This window comes from Polypterus senegalus, unplaced genomic scaffold (assembly GCF_016835505.1).
Source record: "Polypterus senegalus isolate Bchr_013 unplaced genomic scaffold, ASM1683550v1 scaffold_1555, whole genome shotgun sequence".
NCBI classification, from domain to species: Eukaryota; Metazoa; Chordata; class Cladistia; order Polypteriformes; family Polypteridae; genus Polypterus; species Polypterus senegalus.
Genome location: NW_024384011.1, coordinates 28114 through 49268, shown reverse-complemented (window position 1 = coordinate 49268; position 21155 = coordinate 28114). Strand labels below are relative to the sequence as shown.

The window sequence follows — 21155 nt, the reverse complement described above, 5'->3', positions numbered from 1 at the left end:
AATTCTCAACATTATCCACCTTAATAAAAGGAAAAGTGTCATCTGCATGTTAATTCGGTTCATATGTCTCTCTTATGCCAATAGATGGCACAACACAAACATTTGTAGTAATAAAATTAATAGCATTTGTCACTCCAGCAAATAGTACATCACAAATACTAACACTGCTTTTACGAATTCAACACCAAATGGTGTGTAACAGAGACATCGTGGTAAATTTGTCATTCCAACAGATGGCACATCTCAAACATTAATATGGCTTTTGCAAATCCCATACTAAATTGTATATAACAGAGACATACACATTTATTTGTCATTCCAACATTCTATACATTATATTACTACAAATGTTTGTAATTTGCCATCTGTTTATTAATACATGACTTACATTCCAACAGGTGGTGCACTGCCTATGATAATGCTGAGGTCCACGCTGATCACTTATATTTCATCCCAGATTATTAAATGACACATTCCTTTGACATATCTATACTTTGTCTTTATTTCTTGAGTGACTGAAGTAAATATTAGAGCAACAGATGTTGGAAATGACTGCTTTCTTGCTGAGGGTGTTATCAACGCTGAGAGGTTACACTTGAATAATAATAATAATAATAATAATAATAATAATAATAATAATAATAATAATATTCTTTATATTTTTATTGTGCTGTTCTCACCACTCAAAGCTCTTCTACACAGTGAGTGAGGAGCCACTTCAACCACCACTAATGTGCAGCATCCACCTGATGATGTGACAGCAGCCATTTCTGTGCCAGTATGCTCACAACACATGAGCTATTAGATGGTGAAGTGGTGAGAGAAACAGTCAGCTAATGAGAGACAGGGGACGATTAGGGGGGCACAATGACAAGGACTTGGAGGGCAATTTAGCAAAGACTTCTTTATGGAGGACACACAGGGATCTTTAATAACCACAGAGAGTCAGGACTTCAGTTTGACGCCTCATCTGAAGGACAGTACCATTTTTACAGCACAGTGTCCAGGTCACTGCACTGGGGCATTGAGATCCACATTCAGACCACCGGGTAAGCCCCCAATTGGCCTCACCAACACCTCTTCCAGCAGACACACAAGCTGTTCCCAGATGGTCTCCAATCCAAGTACTGGCCAGGCCTGAATATGCTTAGGTTGAGGTAGATGACCTGATCTGAAGTGCATGTGGTGTGTCTGCTGGCTACAGAAGAGCAAGGGTGGCAGAAGTAAGACCCCCTTGGTTTGGAAATGGCATAAAACCAAATGTTATATGATTCTTAATGTGCCTCAGAGACATCTGTATATTTGTTATGATGGTGACAGTGAGTCCCAGTGTGGGGCACTAAGAAGTGACAGGCTGGAGGGGTCACTTGGAATGAGTCTGAGGTGGGCTATTACAGAAGGAACTGGCATCAGGGCATCACTTATATCCAATTGTGTGACTCGGATCTGTGTGTGTTAATCGTAGGGTGCAGGAGTAGACGAGCCTGTTCAACAGACTTGATTAAGTCTCATAAATCCTGAGATAAAATGACTTGAATAACCAAGAAAATCTAAAAACTGAGAAGGAGCCGAGAGCGGCGAGCGCCTGCTGTGTGTTACGTGTCTGTCTGTCTGTCTGTCTGTCTGTCTGTTTGTCTGTTATCAGTTTTTAAGATGTTTTCATATTTCTACTATCCTTGTGTTTATTAATGTTTTATATTATTCTGTTTCTTAAACTGAGTGGGCTTCAGTTGGGATCTTTAATGAATAATCTGATAAATTCCTGGAATGGACAAAGAAAAACACAAAAATTCATTATTGATAAGCAGGAGACGATAACTTATTATGGGATGGATAATTTGATTAGTAAATAGGACTAATATGGAGTCTAATGTGGACTGCAGTGTGTAATAAATGAATAAGAAATACGGACGTGAATGACACTTTAGCAGACCCCCTGTGACAGGTCATCTCTTCTTTCACTTGGTGGTCTTCACTCTCTGAGCTCCTGTCTCACATTAACTGTTCACCATCAGTGTCTTCTCAGATGTTCTCTCTGTGAGCTCTCAGCTTTCTCTTTAAATCTCCTCCTCCTCCTCATCCTCCTCACTGACCACAGAAAACTTTCACTTTCTTTTCTTCACAAGTCACTTCCTTGTCTGTCTGACTGATTCTCTCTGCCTGCCTCTCCTCAGACTGACGATGGCTGAAGCCCAGCTATGTGGATTACAGGACGAGTTCACCTGCTCGGTATGTCTGGACACCCTGACTGACCCCGTCACCATCCCCTGTGGACATAATTTCTGTCTGAAGTGCATCACAAACTACTGGGATCACAGCCAAGAGTGCAGCTGTCCTCAATGCAGAGAAAACTTCACCACGAGGCCTGCTCTACGAAAAAATAATCTGCTGAATGAAGTCATCAAGAAATTAAAGAAGACGACACTCAGTCCTCCTACTCCTCAGAATTATGCCAGCCCTGGAGACGTGGAGTGTGATTTCTGTACTGGTAAGAAGTTCAGAGCGGTGAAGTCCTGTCTAACCTGCATGGCCTCCTACTGTCAGACTCACCTGCAGCCTCACTATGAAGTAGCGGCCTGGAAGGGACACAAGCTGGTTGATCCTGATAGAAATCTGAAGGAGAAACTCTGTCAGAAACATCAGAAAAGTCTGGAGATATTCTGTAAAACTGATGATTCCTGTATCTGCATGATGTGTGTGGTGACTGGACATAATGGGCATAAAATGGTCGAGCTGGAGACGGAAAGAGAAGAAAAGCAGGTGAGTGATGTTTAGTGTTTAATGGAAACTGTTTGAATAACTTTGAGTTAAGGAATTTGTACATTTAATATGACAGAGAAATCTATTCATCTACAGTAAAACTCGATTATCTGTCACTTGATTAACTGTCAGGACTAAATAACAAAACCCAACCTTCTGCACGCCAGCGTCTCCCAATTACTACTGCGAGTTCTGCACATTGGAACAACAGAAATCTCAGTGTCCGTTACGTACCTTCAGCTTTAATAGCGGTTTGTAGCTTTTCTCTTTTGTTATAATTAAACTAAACTACTATGCATTGTTATGGCCTATCAACATATGTGTGTGCTGTTTGAACTTATTAAACGTTTACGAAACATGTGATTTTCTTTATATATTCTGTTATGTCAGGTTGTATTAATATATTGTGGTGTGCAGGCAGCTTGTGATGCTCTCTATGGGGGCAGAAAGGGCGGAAAACTGTAAGTGATGGGACTGGCTGAGGGGCTTCTGTTCTGTGAGGGGCGGACAGGAGAAGTGAGGAGAGAAGGGAAGTTGTGGAGCAGGGATTCAGGAGACAATAAGCAGGAGTGTTTGTGGTGTCAGAAATACACAACGAGAGTGGCAGGAGATAAACTGATCGGTGCGGAAAGCTTTGTTTGATTGTTTAGGAGGTGAGCTCTGTAAGCCAAATAACGGAGTGTAAGACAGGACACCGCTTGTGAGGAAACAAAGACTCCACGTTAAACGTAGAAAAATCAAGGGGCCTCATGCATAACGCTGTGCGTAGAATTTGCACTATAACATGACGTAGGCACAAAACACGATATGTGTTTACGCACAGAAATATCCAGATGTAGGATTCTGTGCGTACTACAACTTCAACGTTCTTCTGCTACATAAATCCCAGTCAGCGTGAAAAGTTACGGATGTTCACGCGCCTGCTGTCCCCCCCTAACTCCTCCCAGAATTAAAACTCTTTGAATATGCAAATCAATATAAATAGCCCTTAAGCTCAGCCTTTTGTGAAAAGACAATGGGAAAAGCACGTGGGAAAATATAAGAATTTCAGCGAATACCAAGTGGAGGCAAAGGAAAAACTTACTGTTTGTTGGTTTAAACAGTGGAATAATCAACAAAAAGAAGTTGATCGAGTGACAACGTGTCGGAGAAACTCGAAAGCTCAAGTCCCCAAAGTTGCACAGTGCCCGAAATAAAAAAGAAGTTGTCAGATATCCAAGTCGCCGTGAAAAGTCGAGTCGTAGCCCATCGTCTGAATGTCGTAAGAAAGCTTATTAGGGTACAGAAAATAAAAGTAGGCACACTTTGGGGAAAAAAGCAGGAAATGTCAACTTTAATTTTGAAATTTCCACTTTAATCATGTAGTTTATTTAGTCATTAAAGAAGAACATCATAAACTTCATCTTATAATTGTTTAATTTACTAGTTTCTCAAATCCCATCGTAACTAAAGTAGCACGTTAAATGCTTTGTTTTGTATTTGATCTTCTTTGTGCTCTGTGTGTATGAATCACTACGTGCTTCTTAATCGGGCTTTCTCTTCCTCCGACAGGACACAGAATCCATTACATTCGTGATATTACAGCTCTCTGAATAATTAAAATACTGAGATGAATACGTGATATGTTTTTCATGATGATAGGATTTAAAGCACGTTATTAAACATGGGAACACGGTGGCGGTACTGTCTCTTTCAAACATACTAACACCCAATTCCTGTCCTTACTTTTCTTCCTCCAAATACCCAATCACCACACAATCAGCTCTGTAATGGACGTTAAGCTGTCTGTAAGCTTAGAATGAAGATTCTTCAAAACTTTTAAGGAACATTGAAATATCTTCATAGTTCGTGTTTAATTATTCTATCCATCTCTCCTTCCAGCATACAGCAATCAATCAGGATCAATCTGTGAACTAGCTAGCGCTGCATCACCTCACATGTTTAATTATTAACAATACAGATTATTTAAATGAAGTTAGTTTTATCTGTATAATATAATCAACATATTTTGCTGCATTTTATCTTAAAAATGATATCGTCATCATATGTAAATATGCGCTTTATAAAGCGACGTAGACTGTGTAATATTATAACTGTATCTCAAGTTTACAGTGAGGTGATTGTACTTATAAGTACAGACAGTTCTACAAAGAGCACTTGATGGACTGATTGAGTGCGTTTAGAGTTCTTGGATGAAACTGTTTGTGAACCGCAAGGTCCGTACAGGAAAGGTTCTGAAGCGTTTTGCCGTGGCTGAGGCAGCGTGTGCTTGATGCTGCGTCCTGATAATTAATCTTTCCGATCAGCTGCTGCTGTGATTCCCCACTCAGATACAGTGATATAAATACTCCGAGTGGTGCAGTGAGAGTGATATGGAAAAAGATGATCCGCTGTGGCAACTCCTAACGGGAGCAACTGAAAGAAGAAGAAGAAGGTGCAGTGAGAGTAACAAGGCTAAAGAAGTTACGGTAATTGGAATACTATTGCTATTCCCTGGACCATTATGTTGTTATAGGTTAATTACAATCAGATGCATTAAACTAATAAACAATATGCGGTTAGTTTCAGTGTACTTATAAAGTCGCGTCAGGAATGTGCATCTAAGAAAGAAAGAAAAACCACACAGGAACAGTAGCACTGCTTTGACGCTGGTAACGCAAGTCTGCAAAACCGAGCGGAGAACGTGCCTACGACAGGGTATGAGGTACCGTGGAAAAGTGCATAGCTTTACACCAAGTGTAGGGTTTATACATCGTGGTTTGAATGTGTAAATGTTTTTACGCAACATTTCTGTGTGTACGCACAGTTTATACATGAGGCCCCAGTACTTCTGAGTTGTATTTGCTTACTACGCTGGTCATTATAATATTATAAAAATTAATTAATTTTGTTAATATAGTTTTTTACGACTGTTTGCTACACTAATGTACTGTATGTCATTTTTAAAGTAGCTGCTCTGTTATCTGTCTTTTCTCTTATCCATCACAGCCTCGGTCCTGATCCCTGACTGATAATCGCGGTTTTACTGGACCTTATAAACCTGATGTTTCACGTTCAGAGCATTGGCTGCTGGAGTCCATCCTGGTGAGACTGGTGCAAGTCATGAAACAGCTCAGGATGAGATTCCCAAGATGGCCCACAAACACCTGAGTTCTCTCCTCACAGCCAGCTGAGTTTCTTTCTGCTCTGATCAGTTTCTCTTTTGAGATTCTAAGGCAGTGGGAGGCCAACTATAGCCTGCTGTCTAGAAATGTCCACTGGCAGGGGTGCGAGCGTCACATGGGCTACGTGTAGAAATGTCTGACATTCGGACCCTCCTGAGGTGTTCTTAACAAGATGATGTTACCGTTGGCTGATGTAAGCGTAGTAAGTGAGCATACAATGTCATCCTAAACGTAATTCAACAGAAGGTCTGACACGTCAATAGAAACACTCTGTACTGCTGACACTTACACGCTGAGTGTGCTTAGCTGCTCGTCTGCCTTTGTGGTGTTTGTCCATTTTTAAAGAATCGGAGTTTGTATTTGGCTGATCTCAGGGCTGTTTAAGAGACACATTATTGTCACATGTCAATCTGTATTGTACTCCAGAGTTAAGTCTACGATTCTTACAATAAGTTCAGCTCAGTAATGTCAATATACTATTCATGTGTAGATTTTCTGTGTTTAATGATATAACTCATCAGGCTCTTCATTAGTGATTAGACATCATGTTATTTAGTGGAGCAGTAAGGACATTTTGAATGTCAAACCCCTGAGTGATAATCCCACCACGTGTATGATTATGACAAAGACTCTGAGCTTTCATATTTGGTAAAACCCTAACAAGTCCAGCAGGAGTGTAAAGAACTTACTAGAAGTGTAAGTCTGACCATCTAAGCCAAATTTAAAATCCCCCATCACCACTACACAACCTCAATGTACAGTAAGTTCAGACACTTAACTTCAGTCCACCATTTAGTGTTTCTTTAAATAAAGGACTAGTGTCACATCGGCTCTGCCAGGTCACAGTAAGTGACACAATTGTGGCAGAGTCCTCGCTGGAATATTAAAAGAGCTCGGCTCACAGGTGAACACACGTTTAGAAACCAACATCTTATACAACAATGAAGTCTATGAAGTGGCCTGATATTTTTCAGTTTACTATAAATCAGGTCACTAATATCGACATCTAATTTTTGATCTCTTTATGTTTTCTGTTGTTTGGCTATCACTTGATTTGGATTGATTTACATAAATCAGTTCTTCAGATGTCCCTGAAAGCAGACATGTAATTGTAGGACAGACTGGCACTGCTTGGTCAGAAGTCTTTTTCTTAAGCTGCCACCTCCTGCCCCTCTTTTATTGACTTGTACCTTCAGCTCAGATGTCAGTTCACTTCACCAGGACTCTCCTCGACAGTTTTGGGTGTCATCTGATCAGTCTGATCAACCACAGCAAATGACACCCAGCGATGTCTCAGTATGTCACTCTTTATCAGTTTGTGACTGAAGAAGGAGCCAAAACTCAACTTGATGGACAACACTTAGCAGGAATTAGCAGTAAAAAGGTTGGATTTCTGTTCATCCAAGACACCCACAGCAGCAAGTCCACTCCGTCCTTTATAACCCTTTGTAAGCACTAAACCTCTGATCTCTGCCCTTGGATTATCTTCTGCCCTGTAGTAAGACCCTTATTGTGGCCATCACAAAGGCTAAATGATCTCTTCTGCTCCAAACAGTAATGTAGTGCCAGACGGTAAAAGCTGAAGACCACTGTAATGGAGTTGAACGTTGGGGTTCCATTCAGTCCTGACTTGATAAAGGAAAGCAAGGTTCACAAGTAAGAGAGACCACCTCTAAAATCTGTAGAATTACTGAAGGAGGACGTCAACCAGCAGTTGTACATTTTTTTGCCACTAAAAGATAACCAGTAACTGTGAAACCTCAAAGACTTTAAACTGCAGAACAACTCAGTCACAGGAGAAAAGGACAAGAGAGAGAAAAGAATCTGTTAGAAAAAAGACAAAGCAAACTGAATGTTCTTAAATGTGTGACAGAGGAAGCTCTTCATGGACACAACAATCTGGACAAAGCGTCACCTCCACCTGAGTGACCATAAACCAAGTCAGGAGTTCACCTGCTCGGAGTCTGAGAACTTCTGACTGTGAATCGGTAGTTAAGATAAAGCCATGGGGTGAATTCTGGGAGTTGACATCACCATAACTGTGTGAAGGAGAAGGCTTAGCTGTTGTGAGGGTCTCTTCATAAATTCAGTAAGAAAACTAAAGTGGACTTGAATCACCCACCTGCACAACTCTGAGCTGACCCCTTAACAGGGATGGCTGGGTGGTCTTGAAGGCTCTGGTGAAACCAAAACACATAAACATAATAAACATCTCTCTATTATAAGAGACGAGACATGATATTTCTGAAGAGACTTTTTAGAAGTCCAGAGAGACGGATTTAAGATCCACAAGATGGAGACTCTGGCCATTTCGAAAGTCAACAAAAATGAAAGTAAAGATCACATTCACACAAACAAACTGAAATTATTACTCGGTGAAATAACAGAACAGTGAAAAGAGATTGAATATATTGTTTGGATTGAAACTTTAAGTCGGAGACTTGTAGATCGTCTAATTTGTGTTACCATCAGGGACAAGTAGTGTTTCTTCCCAATGAAGAGGCCTCTCTGCAAGAATGAAAAGATTTGTGGTTTGGTGAAAGTGAAATCCACGTACGCGGTCACACTTGGGTCACAGAGTAGCACAGATATAGAGGAGAATTTAGAGACAAACGTTATTCAGACACTTCAAACAAACATAAGTCTCTTTCAGGAGTGAATTGAGCTCTGTGTGTAGTCGGAGGGGACAGTTCCGTCTCTCAATTGGAAGAATAGAAAATCTTCCTGTTCATAGGGACACACCTTGGGAGCGGGACCCCCAGAGGAGCTGAGGATGTCTGGGGAGGAAGAGAGACAAGGCAGTGAGACAAAAAGACAGGTGCTCTTAAGCCTTTAAAATGTTTTTTTGAATGGTGAGGAGGAAGAATATAGGGGAGTGGTGGAAAGCTTTGCTGGGTGGTGTGAGCAGAATAATTTACAGTTAAACATCACAAAGACAAAGGAACTGGTGGTGGACTTTAGGAAGCGGGCTCCTCCTCCCACCCCTTTCACTATCATAGGAACTAAAGTTGAAGTAGTTGAGGACTATAGGTACCTGGGAGTACACATTGACAATAAACTTGACTGGTCCAAGAACACAGACACTGTGCTCAAGAAAGGGAAGAGCTGGCTCTACCTAATGAGGAGGTTTAGGTCATTTAATGTATGCAGGAAAATGCTGACAATGTTTTATCACTCTGTGATGGAGAGTGTGGTGTGGTGTTTTATTGCAGCTGTGAGCTGGGGCAGTGCAGTGAAGAAGACAGCTGATCACAACAGGCTGAACAAGCTGATTAAAAAGGCTGGTTCTGTCCTAGGCATCAAACTAGAGGATCTGATGGAGGTGTCAGAGGAGAATGCTGATAAAGCTCCCTAGTGTCATGGACAACCCCTCTCAACCCATGCACGCCTCCTTGAGGAACCATCAGAGCACACACAGTAAAAGACTCATTGCCCCCAAATCCAGAACTGAACACCACAGGAGATCTTTTCTACCTTTGGCAATAAGGCTTTATAACTCCTCTTCGTTCTGTAGGTGATCTTTTCAGCCTTTGTGGCAGTATGTTAGTCCCATTATGTCATCACAAGCGGCTAGCTCATTTTACTGAGGCACAAGTACTAAGTCACTTTTAATTGTCATATTCTTGTTATATGCTTTCGTATTTTGTTATTTGCACAATTACTATTTTTCTCTTTTTAAATCTTTATTGTATTATCTTTGTTTCTCTTGTTGCACTGAACATGCCAATGACATAAGAATTTCCCTCGGGATGAATAAAGTGCTTATCTTATCTTATTTTATCTTAAATGTTTGAAGTTCCGCAAGAACCAAACCTAGGGGTGGGCGAGCAAAGCGAGTAGTCGGCAGATCTCCTTAGTTTTATTAAAAGTAATGATCTGTCACGTAAACAAAATATCTGAGGTAAGTAATATATAATAAATATCATTTCTGAGATTTAGAATTCCTTGTAGTTGCTTTCATCGTAAATTCAACAGAATCTTTTGTGTATTTCAGTATCTTACTCGACTGCAGAAAATGACAACAGCAGACAACGTCCTCACATGTCCGACTCAGGATAACAAATGGCCTTGTAGATCCTATAATTACTGACATGACGAGTTTTAAGTCCTCCTGGCCTTTCAACAGTTTCTTTACTTTACACTCCAGTTTGTTTTTATTATTTTTGGTGTTGTGTGAACTTCACATTTCGCAGTTTGTTGATGTGATGTCTTCTAAACGTCAAGAACTAATTCACACACCAGTGTGCCTTCAAAATGTCTTGTTTGTTTGACGCATTCTTCAAGCCCAAACTCAATCTTACGTCAATTAAATTAAACCTTTCTTTTAATCTTTATTGTCATTCCTGTTTGTTAAATCAAATCTAAGTTGTGTCATGAAATGTCAAACAAATGTGTTGTGAAAATATTAGGAGTCAGAAAGAGAAGAAATCACAAAGTGAACGTGAATTCTGATCTGACCACGCATGTCCTCTTGTGTGTAAAAACAGAAACAGCTGGGGGTGACACTGAGTGACATCAAAAGGGGACTTGAGGAGAGAGAGAAGACACTGAAGGAGACGAGGAGGGCGATGGACGAGATGAAGGTGAGTGAAACAGAAAGACATCACTTCATATCAAAGAGAGGAGAAATAAATGAGAACTTGATGAGCAGCAGAGCTTCACTGGTGATGATGAGTAGGGACACGAGCAGGGAGAGTTAGAGAAGACGTGTTGTGGTGTCCTTCATGGCCTTTATCTGTTGACAGAATCCGAGGTGTTTCTCAGTGGAGACTCAGATAGCATCACCCTAAAGTCCTCTGATATTCCATCAACTGCTTAAAGGGGACTTAACTCTACTGACAGAAACTCACACTGAAGGTCGACGCTGATGTTCTGAATTAGATCAGCGGGCACAACGTCCATTAATGGACTAAGTTGTTTTTATTTTTAAAATATCATTGCATGCAATCAGTTTCAACTTATACAACAAATGATTTTCAAAGTCAAAATAAAAAATAATAAAAAATCAGAAAGTTAAAACAGAAATCTAAACAAACAAAAAAAATTAAAAGATACCAAACAGGATTTACGCTGCAGCCAAGAAAAAGAGAGAAGAGCTGAGAACTGGGCCAAAATTCCTGATAATTTAAAATAGATAGATAAAAAAAATAAATAAATAAAAAGTCAGAATTTCCTTTTCCCCTGCTATGGTTGCTTATTTTAAAGTTTTATTAATTAGATCTTGCCATATTTTAAAAAGGTTTTGAACAGATCTTCTAACTGAGAATTTTTTTTTTTTAATGACAAACATCAGTGACCCAGTAACTTATCACAGGTGGGCTGGGGGTCTTCAAGTTTAACAGCACAAGACTACAAGCTCACAATGTGGTAAAGGCAGTTACAGTCAATGTGTCCTCCTCCACTTTAGGCCCCTCTGGTAGCGCACCAACCACAGCTGTTAGTGAGTTAGGAGTGATTTTAACTCCACTGCTGTCTGATAAAACATGCAAACATTTTGGCCCTAAATGATTTTACATATGGAGCAGGTGTGTATTCTATGCATGACTGACATCCACTCCTTTTCTGAGATATTCATTAAAAATTCCTTTTCCCACCGTATCCTATGACCCTTAAAGGGGAGATTCTTTGAAATGTTTTTATATGTTGCTGAGATGCTGTCTGACTCCTTAGGACTGATCAGGAATTCTTCTGGAAAAGAAATCGGTGGGAGGTGTGGAATATTGGGTAGGTTATTTAGGTAGATTTTTGTTGTCTGTTGCTTCTGTTAACTTTGCTAATAATGGTGGAGCTAACTTAGTTGAAAACGTCTTTATAAAATTCCACTAGGTGCCATCAGGGCCTGTTGTTTTCCCACTTTGGAGTGAGTTTAAAGCATCCAGTAGTTCTGAGATTGTCAGAGGTTTGTCCAGTTCCTCTTCACTAATAGTGTACAGCTGTTGTCTTTGTTTTACATCAAAGAACTCCTCAGACTGTGTCTCGTCTTCTTTAAACTGAGTAGAATATGAAGATTTATAGACTTGCTTAATGTGTGTTATATATGTTAGGCTTAATTAATTTATCTGCAGTTGCGCTGGTAATTTCTGTTATTGCATTGCAAATTCCTGCTTGTTGATTGCTGAGCTAAGATCTTATTAGCCTTCTCTCCATGTTCACCGTAATGATGCTGTGATTTAAAAATGGGTAGTTCAGGCTCTTTTGTTATGAAGATATAAATTCTAATTTGAGAGCCTGTCTTTTCCTGTTAAATAGCATTTGGAGAGATAGGATATTCTTGATTTATTCTGTTGTAATGGCCTTCTCTTGTTCATTGTGGTATTTCTCAGTTTTATTTGGCTCCAGAGCTTAAAGATCTCCACTGTTTGACTGGGTGCAGAGTTTACATAATGTAAACCTTCAAATGTTTTACTTCACTGATAATATTTTATTACAAAGGGCAGTAAGGTTGTCCAGTGGTGGCATATGCTGAATCTCAGATCCACTTTCCTCCATTAACTTTCGTGTGGAGTTTACACATTCTTCCAGTATCTCAGTGAGTTTCTAACAGTTATTCCAGATCTTCCACCACATCCTCGCATTTCAGTTTGGTTAATTGTCTGAAACCCCAAATTGGTTTCCATTGTGATCACTATTGTAGCTCTAACCCTGTCTATGGCAGCACACTCTCTGATGCCTATTTCTGCCAGGATTCATTTATGTGAAAGTTCTCATCCAGCAGAGTCAGAACTCTTCACACTCATTTCTGTACCAAGACACAGTTTCATTGTGAATGTGCTCTGCGAATTTGTTATGTTACTGTGCTCTTTTAGTTGTGCCTTATGCTTTTGTTATTTTCTGGATTTTTGTGATTTTCTGGACTCTTTGAGGGACATTATCTATCTATCTATCTATCTATCTATCTATCTATCTATCTATCTATCTATCTATCTATCTATCTATCTATCTATCTATCTATCTATCTATCTATCTATCTATCTATCTATCTATCTATCTAATTTCCTCAGTCTTATGTGTGGCATATGCTGAACTTCTCATCACTTTGTCACTAATGCTCCTCAGCTTTTTACCAAAGTCTTTAAATTGTTCTGCAGTACTGGTGGTCTGATCCATCCACTTGTAATTGTTCACTTAAAACTGGTCACATGTGACAATGACAACTGGATCCATCCTTCGCTACTCGAGCCAGGCCTATCCACCCAACCAGGAGGCTTTACACATGTGCATCAAAGGCAAAACATCATATGAGACTCTCTGTATCTGGAGTAAAGCTTCATCTAAATTCCCTAATTATAAATCTCATGTTATCATTTCTTCCTCATTCTAGTGGCTGGTTATGAGTTGACCTTTTAGGTTTTCTCATCCTTGCCTTCTGTCACAGAGTTATGTGAGTCACTGTCCAGATGTGCAAAGTTCTGAAAACAGCAGAACACCTCCATTTTTGGGGTTGATGATCCTGGACAGAAGCCACCTTTTACCTCACATTTACTTCCCACATAGTAACACTCAGTCAGGTGTCATCATATAAGTATGAGTCATAGTTGCAATAGCAAATTAATTAGCAATAATGCAAAGTTCATAAATGAAGTAGAACTACATCAGATATGGAAATAAAGACTCACAACTCTGAGCTTTACAATGAAAAAGAGATGAAAGAAGTTAAGTATGCAAAGATTTCATGAAATTAAAGGAAATCTGAATTCCCCTAACCAACACCTAGACCCTCTTGTTTGATATCTCCATCTCACAGGTCTGACACGATGATGTCTGACACCTCAAACTAGAAATTGTTTTATTTTAACACAATTACCATCTAACACACAAGTTAACTCCTCTTTACAAATTCTTCTTCTTCTTCTTCTTCTTCTTCTTCTTCTTCTTCTTCTTCTTCTTCTTCTTCTTCTTCTTCTTCTTCTTCTTCTTCTTCTTCTTCTTCTTCTTCTTTATTCCTGGTGTTGTTGTCCTACTCAACTCCTAACCTCAGTCTGAGTGGGAGATGCCATTTTTAAAGGCAGAATTTTATACAAACTGTCAGGTCAAATGGAGTCCTCACAAGACAGTAGAGGTGTCCCCAGCAGCTCCTGTCAATGGCTCTCAAGATCCTTCACAAGGAAGCCTTTCATGACTGCGTATCTCATAAAGTCCTGCAGTTTCCTTAATAGCAGTTTCAGCAGAGTGATGATGTTACTCAACATAATGGAGGGAAAATATTGTTTTGGTTATTGGTTATTCTTATCAGGTGACTCAATTCTAAATCTTTATCCAATTTATTCAGATGTCTGTGGTAAAAGAGGTGGAAGAAAATGAGAAGAGCTTCACTGCTCTAATACGTTGCATTGAGGAAGCCCACAGGAAACTGACTGAGAGGATCAGAGAACAAGAAAAGAGAGAAATGGAAAAGGCTGAAGGAGTCGTGAAGCAACTGGAGAACAAGATTAAAGAGCTGAAGAGGAGAGAATCTGAGCTGAAGGAGCTTTCAGAGACCAAGGACCATCTACACTTCCTGCAGGTGAGAGCGACACTTCACAGGGAGTTTAATCAGACTGGGATGTGTGGGACCTGAGAACATTTAGAGAGAAATTAAAAAATCTGAGGAGTTTGTACAACATAACAAGAACAGGCCATTCAGCCCAACACAGATCGTCTTTTCATATTTCCTCAACATTTCCAATATTGTTTTTACAAATATCTCAAAGTTGGTAATTTCAACTACATAATAAATTGATGAATCTACAGCTGTCTGTATGAAAAAGTGAATTTTTTATGAAGTGTAAAAGATGACATCTAATAAAAGATGGTGCCAACTCTTCAGCCAGGCTACCTTCTGATGTCCTTCAGCATTTCCTCACAGCTCAGACACCACAGTCCAGTCTCGTCTCTCATCTTTTTCGTGTGTTTTTCTCTCACACTCCACACAATAGTCCTGATGTCGACTGTGTTTCACAGACATTATGGAGATTCTCTTCTTGATTTACACTCCACACATGGTGGTGGCTACATAACTCAGCTTGCCGTAGCTTTCTCTCTTTTGTATGATTGATTATGATGATGATGATGATGATGATGAGTATGATGTTGATGATGGTGATGAAGAATCAAGGGCTCCTAGGATTTCCTCACACGTCAAACTTATGAGCTGCAGACTTTCAATTGTATAATCATATTAAAGAGCTTTCTCCTAACATGTGTTAGTCTTTACATTTAATTTCATTAAGTTTGTCTCAGAACCATAAAATGCCTTGTTTTGTGTGCCAAGTCAATTCTGGACCCACCTGCCCTCTCAGTCACTTTATCTTGACTCTCCTCTCATGGAGTCCTGTGTGAAAAGCTCATTGATTGTTAAGGTTGATAATCTCTGATGCTCCACTACACTCCACCAAATATTCTCTCCTAAATAACCAACAAGTCAATGGCAGTCGTTCTCACAATCTAAACACACGCTGACTGCCCACCACACTGATCCTTAATTCAGAAAAGCCCCCTCTTATCAGCATTACATACTTTTTAATGTCTCCTTTCATAAATCTCGTCCCCTCTTCTCTCCTCATGCAGACTTTCTCCTCTTGCTGTGTCCTTCCTGCTGATGGAGACTCGCTGAGCTTCACTGTCACCGCTGATTTCTCATCTGAGGACATGAGAAAGGAGCTGTCAGGTCTGACAAAGAGTCTGGAGAAGATCAGCCAGTGGGTCATCATGACAAGGACTCCATCAGGTACAGGTGACATTATGTTTGTTATTGAAGTCCATTAGAAGGACCAGAGTGACAATAAGTGGACACTGAAGAAGGACTGCTCTTTAACATTTATCTGCCATCCTTTTCTGTTTACTCTTTTTTACTATATAGTGCCTTTCACAGTCATTTGCTGAGTGATAACAAACTCTCTAAATAATCAGCTGTGTTTAATCAGATGTTTTAGAATTGTAACTTGAAATGTTACACTCCTTATAGTGTTTCCATATACTCTGTGAAGTATCAAAGGCTGTCAAGTTAAAGTCACTTGTGAGTCTGAGCTCCGTCTTCCTCAGTCACAGATCTGTAATGAAAACCCACTTCTGGTGACATTTTATAGTGGTGTCACTGAAGAGTCGGAGCTTAATAAGTGGAAGTGACGTCACTCGTCTTGTGGCCTGTGAACTCATTGAAGTGAGGACGTTAGCAGGAGCAGCGCCCTAATGACTCAGGGTGGGATTTCTTAATTAGATGGAGCCCTGAAGATGTGAAGAACTGTACCTGCTTGTCAATATGAATAAAATACAGAATGTTTATGACATTGTATGTCAGCACGAACACCAAGACATGAGGTTCAAGGGACCTTCTGAAGACCTCTGTAATCAAATTTTGGTGAGGCAAAGATCAGAGCCAAGGGATAAAGCCATTTGTAAATCTTTGAGTATTACCAGGAGCACAGCGGCCTCAAGATTTGGGGAATGGAAAAAGTTTGGGAACACCAGGACACTTTCTAGAAATGGCCAGTCTGAGTAACTGGGAAGGAATGGCGTTTGCCAGGGAGGTGACCAAGAACCTAATGGTCACTAAAACCAAACTTTAGAAGTCCTCTGCTGAAATGAGAGAAACTGTTTGACAGAAACACCATCTCAGCAGTGCTCTACAAATCAAGCGTTTATGGTAGAGCGGCCAGGGTGAAGATACTCTCAAGTAAAAGACAAATGACAGCCTGAGAGCATCAAGGGAAACATTCAAAGATTTAATGAGGCAAACATGGACCTCTTTAGAAAGAAGACCAAGCAGAATGTCTGGTGAGGACCAGGCACTGCTTACCACCTGCCTAATGCCATCTCTACAGTGAAGATGGTGGTGACAGGATGAGGCTATGGGGACAGAGTGACAGGTCAGAACTGAAGGGAGAAAAAGTTCAGTCAAATACAGAGAGGAGCTGAATTAAGTGTCTGAATACTTCTAGGAAGGAGACATTTCAGTTTTGTTTTATAATAAATGTGCAGACCTTCCTGAAGACCTGCGCTCACTTTGTCATTATGGGTTACTGACTGTAGACGGATGAGCACAAAAGGCACTGAACAAAATTCCCTGCTTTATGCTGAACCTCGGCAAGACACGCCCCACAAGACTACTGCGCATGCACAGCGTTTTGTTCCTGAATTGTAACGCTCACAGTCTCTTCCTGCTTGTTTGCGTTTTTCAAGTTACAGTTTGCTGTTACCTTTTGTAACTGTGTGTTGTGCGTTTCTGACAAAATAAGTCTTTTCCTTTTTTTGCAGCGTTCACTTTAACCTAACATCTTAGTTAAAGTTGCAACTTATATTGACGGTCAGTTCATGTATAAAAAAGCGCTATTATGGTATGTTTGCTGTTTGCGAATGAACATATTGATAAGTCTGTGCACTGTTGACCTTAGGGAGAGATGCGCTGTATTTTACTTCATTTCGGACGTTAAAATGTGTTGATTCTTACAGTATTAAACGTAAAGGTTTTTTTTTTTTAAACGAATGCCGTCTTGTAGGGAGGAATATCTCGGAAAAATTAAATAAACAAATAAATGCAAAATAAATAAAAGTACTGTGAAATGTGAGCATAAATAAATAAATGTGTCAGGAAATATGTTTTTTGTTGCTTATTTATTTCATTTTGTCCGTAACATTCCTCCAAACCATCATGAAATACGATTTGAAATAAAACTGTCACTTTCACTCGTCAAAGTTGAGAGGGTGGGCTCTAACACCCCCTCTAGTTACTGATTGGTGAATCGATAGCACATTAATTAGAAAATTGTTTACTACTGCCGATGAAATGGATTCTGCCGAAGATATTACGTATTTCAGAGAGAATTGAAGATTTATCGGAAGAAATTGAAATGTTGTTACAATGTTTGCCACTGATCAGAGTTGTAAAGTTGTTTGGAAAAGTAGCTGCGAATCTGCACCTGACTTTATACTCGTAAAACAAGAGTCTGATACTCAGATCAAAATATTAGTTGGCGCTGCTTTGGGCATTCCATGTCAAAGTACCTAAACTAATAGAGCCGGTGCAGCTTACCGTATATCAAACTGGCTCATTCGCCTTGTGATCGTCTTCTCCGATACACCATATAGATCTGCAATCTGTCGTACTTTTAAACCGCTTAACAGAAGGTGTTCTATTGACTCAGCTGGAATGTCAAAGGATGGACGTCCAGAGCAGGGAACTGCGTCACCAGCACTGGAGTGCAGTCGAGTCCGGTCCACCAGTTCTTCGATATTTTCAAAAATAGTTTAATTTATATCGGAGTCTAAAAGAGCCGCCAACATTGTAATTTCTTCCGATAAATCTTCAATTCTCTCTCTGAAATACGTAATATCTTGGCAGAATCCATTTCATCGGCAGTAGTAAGCATTTTCTAATTAATTCTTGTGCTATCGATTCACCAATCAATAACTAGAGGGGGTGTTAGAGCCCACCCTCTCAATTTTGACGAGTGAAAGTGACAGTTTTATTTCAAGTCGTATTTCATGATGGTTTGGAGGAATGTTACGGATAAAATTAAATAAATAAATAAAAAAGCCACAAAAAACATATTTCGTGACACATTTATTTATTTATGCTCACATTTCACAGTACTTTTATTTATTTGCGCATTTATTTATTTAGTTTTGTCCAAAATATTCCTCCATAGTCTTGGGCGTTACGCTGTTCCTTTTATTCTGGTTAATAGTGCCACCTACTGGTTTGATTAAACAATACGTAAAGATGAGTGATGTTTAACTTTGCTCTTCCTGAATACTGTGTAACTTTGACATTTAATTAGTTATGTTCATATATGTATTTCATTTGTATTTGTGCACTTATTGTATTTATTTATTTCTGTTTAGATACCACACATACACTTAAGTACACAAATCTATTAAAGTACTTGAAGCGAGCTGGTGAAGGGTGTTATCTACTCTCTGGTGTAGCTGCGGTTCTTTCTAAATGAAGAATTAGTCCAGCAAGTGTACAATCAGCACAGTGACGTACAACTGTCTCTCACAGGCACATTAATCCATTTAAAATTAAATCAACAACACAGTAAAGTGTTCAAAAAGTGAGGGGGTCTCAATACTCTCTGACTCCCTGTATATTTATTATTAATATGAATATTCAGATCAACATTTGGCCTATGTTGCCAGCCCTTGTATATTTTATAAATGTTTTATTTGAACTGCTCTGCATTTGTAATCTGTGTTTAAGAACTAAACTAAGATCCCACAATGCCATCTTCACAGTTTCCATTCTTCTTCTCTTTTCTTTTTATTTTCAGCTCATGAAGCTCCAGTTTTCGCCCTCCAGCCTCCTGAACCTCAGAGCAGAGACGACTTTTTAAAATGTGAGTTTGTGCTTTGACTGAATGGATCATCACAATAAAAATCAGTGAAGTTTTAATAGAGCAGGACAGGCTTAGGATATGAAAGTCTGAGTGTTGTGTGACTGAGCGGCTGAGAGTGATGGGGGTCCTGTGACTGGTGCATTATGGGATAGAGAGACTCAGGCAGGGAATAACCAAAGCCGTCTGTTGAACCAGAGGTGAAGACTACAAGACCTCCTTCACAGAGCTTCATGTTCAAGTGAGCACAGCTGGTAATATTTTGAAGATGTTTGTGGGTCCACAGGACTGCAGCCCACCTCACTTAGGAGACCACCAGATTAAAGCTGACCTCAGATTGAACAGATGGAGAGGAATGGAGGAGAAAATGCAGTGTGGTGTGGTGGTGAAGACTTGGGAGTTCAAACTCTTAGGGTGTGGGTTCAAATCCCACTACTGACACCACTGTGTGACCTCAGCAAGTCACTTCACCTGCCTGGACTCTGATTGGACAAAGAAAAGAAAAGGAAACAATGGAATCTCAGGTGATGGAAGTCACCTTGGATAAGAATGACAGTCAAATAATAAAAAGAGATGACAGGAAACACACAAAAGAAAGAAAGAGAGACACAATGACAGATGGGAAAGACAGCAAATAATAGATAGATAGATAGATAGATAGATAGATAGATAGATAGATAGATAGATAGATAGATAGATAGATAGATAGATAGATAGATAGATAAAAAATAGTACATACTGATTGCAGCTTTTATGTAAATACTTTTTGTGGTTGTGAATTGTGACAGTTGATTGATTTTAAATTAGAGAGGTGGACTGTGACAATAAAACATGTCATTTAATAAAGCCAGCGGTCAGTGTGGACAGTCCATCAGAACTCTGACCTCAATGGTGACCTTATGTTGTTTATCATAATTTCTGATGACTGAGATGACTTTCAAATGTCTGACTTGCCTGCCTTTCACTTTGTTGTCTTTTTATGATTTAATTTTTACTCCCCACAGATTCTGTCCAATCAGATGAGCTCTTTACTATTTGAGTCTCTTCAGCGCTGCTCCTGATTGGTTCTTGTTAATTGTCTGTGTTGTGCTCCGCCCCCAGTCCTGTTACACACTCCCAGAATTCCTCACTCGTTTTCTTTTCTCTCCTTTCAGACTTCTGTCCCCTCACACTGGACATCAACACGGCAAACAGAAAACTCCGTCTGTCTGAAGGGAACAAGAAAGTGACATGTGAGAGGACAAAGACTGAATATCCTGATCATCCTGAGAGATTTGATTACTATTCCCAAGTTCTGTGCAGAGAGGCTCTGACTGGGACTCGCTGTTACTGGGAGGTGGAGTGCAGTGGAGACATCATGAGGATTGGAGTCGCATATAAAGGACTGAGCAGGAAAGGAGAGGGCAGGGAGTGCTGCCTGGGAAACGACAAGTCCTGGTGTTTGCTGTGGTCTCATTCCCAGTACTCTGTGCGTCACAATAATCAGCAGACTGTAATCAGAGCCCCCTACAGCCCCAGAATAGGTGTGTATCTGGACTGGCCTGCTGGCTGTCTGTCATTTTATAGCGTCTCACACACAATGACCCTCCTGCACAGGTTCAACACCTCCTTCACTGAGCCCCTCTATCCAGGGTTTTGGCTTTTTTTAAACTCCAGTGTAACAATCAGCCATCTGACACCATGTGACCACTGACCAGTACCCTCCACCGGTCACTTGATGTCCCCACAAGCGCAGGTGTCTTTGTGTTTGCAGTTTTGGGTCAAAATTAATTTTCCACTATAGGTGGGGGGGCAGCACCTCTGTGAGTGAATTTGTGGATGAGAATGCGGGGCGAGTGCGGCTGTCAGGGTCTCCATTATTATTGGGTCTGAGTAGCCAATCAGGTGTGTGTGTCATAGTGAGGGGCGGTGACACCTCAGA

The 21155-nt window shown here is 40.1% G+C and overlaps 1 protein-coding gene across 1 annotated transcript; it reads left to right on the top strand.

Moving 5' to 3' along the window:
• Positions 1-2181: 2181 nt before the first annotated feature.
• LOC120521749 (tripartite motif-containing protein 16-like) lies at positions 2182-20873 on the top strand (the record flags this gene model as incomplete). The annotated part of the gene is made up of 7 exons (XM_039743139.1): positions 2182-2760; positions 10412-10507; positions 14194-14427; positions 15471-15630; positions 19172-19205; positions 19433-19488; positions 20395-20873. Coding segments are annotated over exons 1-7 (1638 nt in total), but the record flags the coding sequence as incomplete, so codon positions are not given.
• Between the last annotated feature and the right edge of the window lie 282 nt (positions 20874-21155).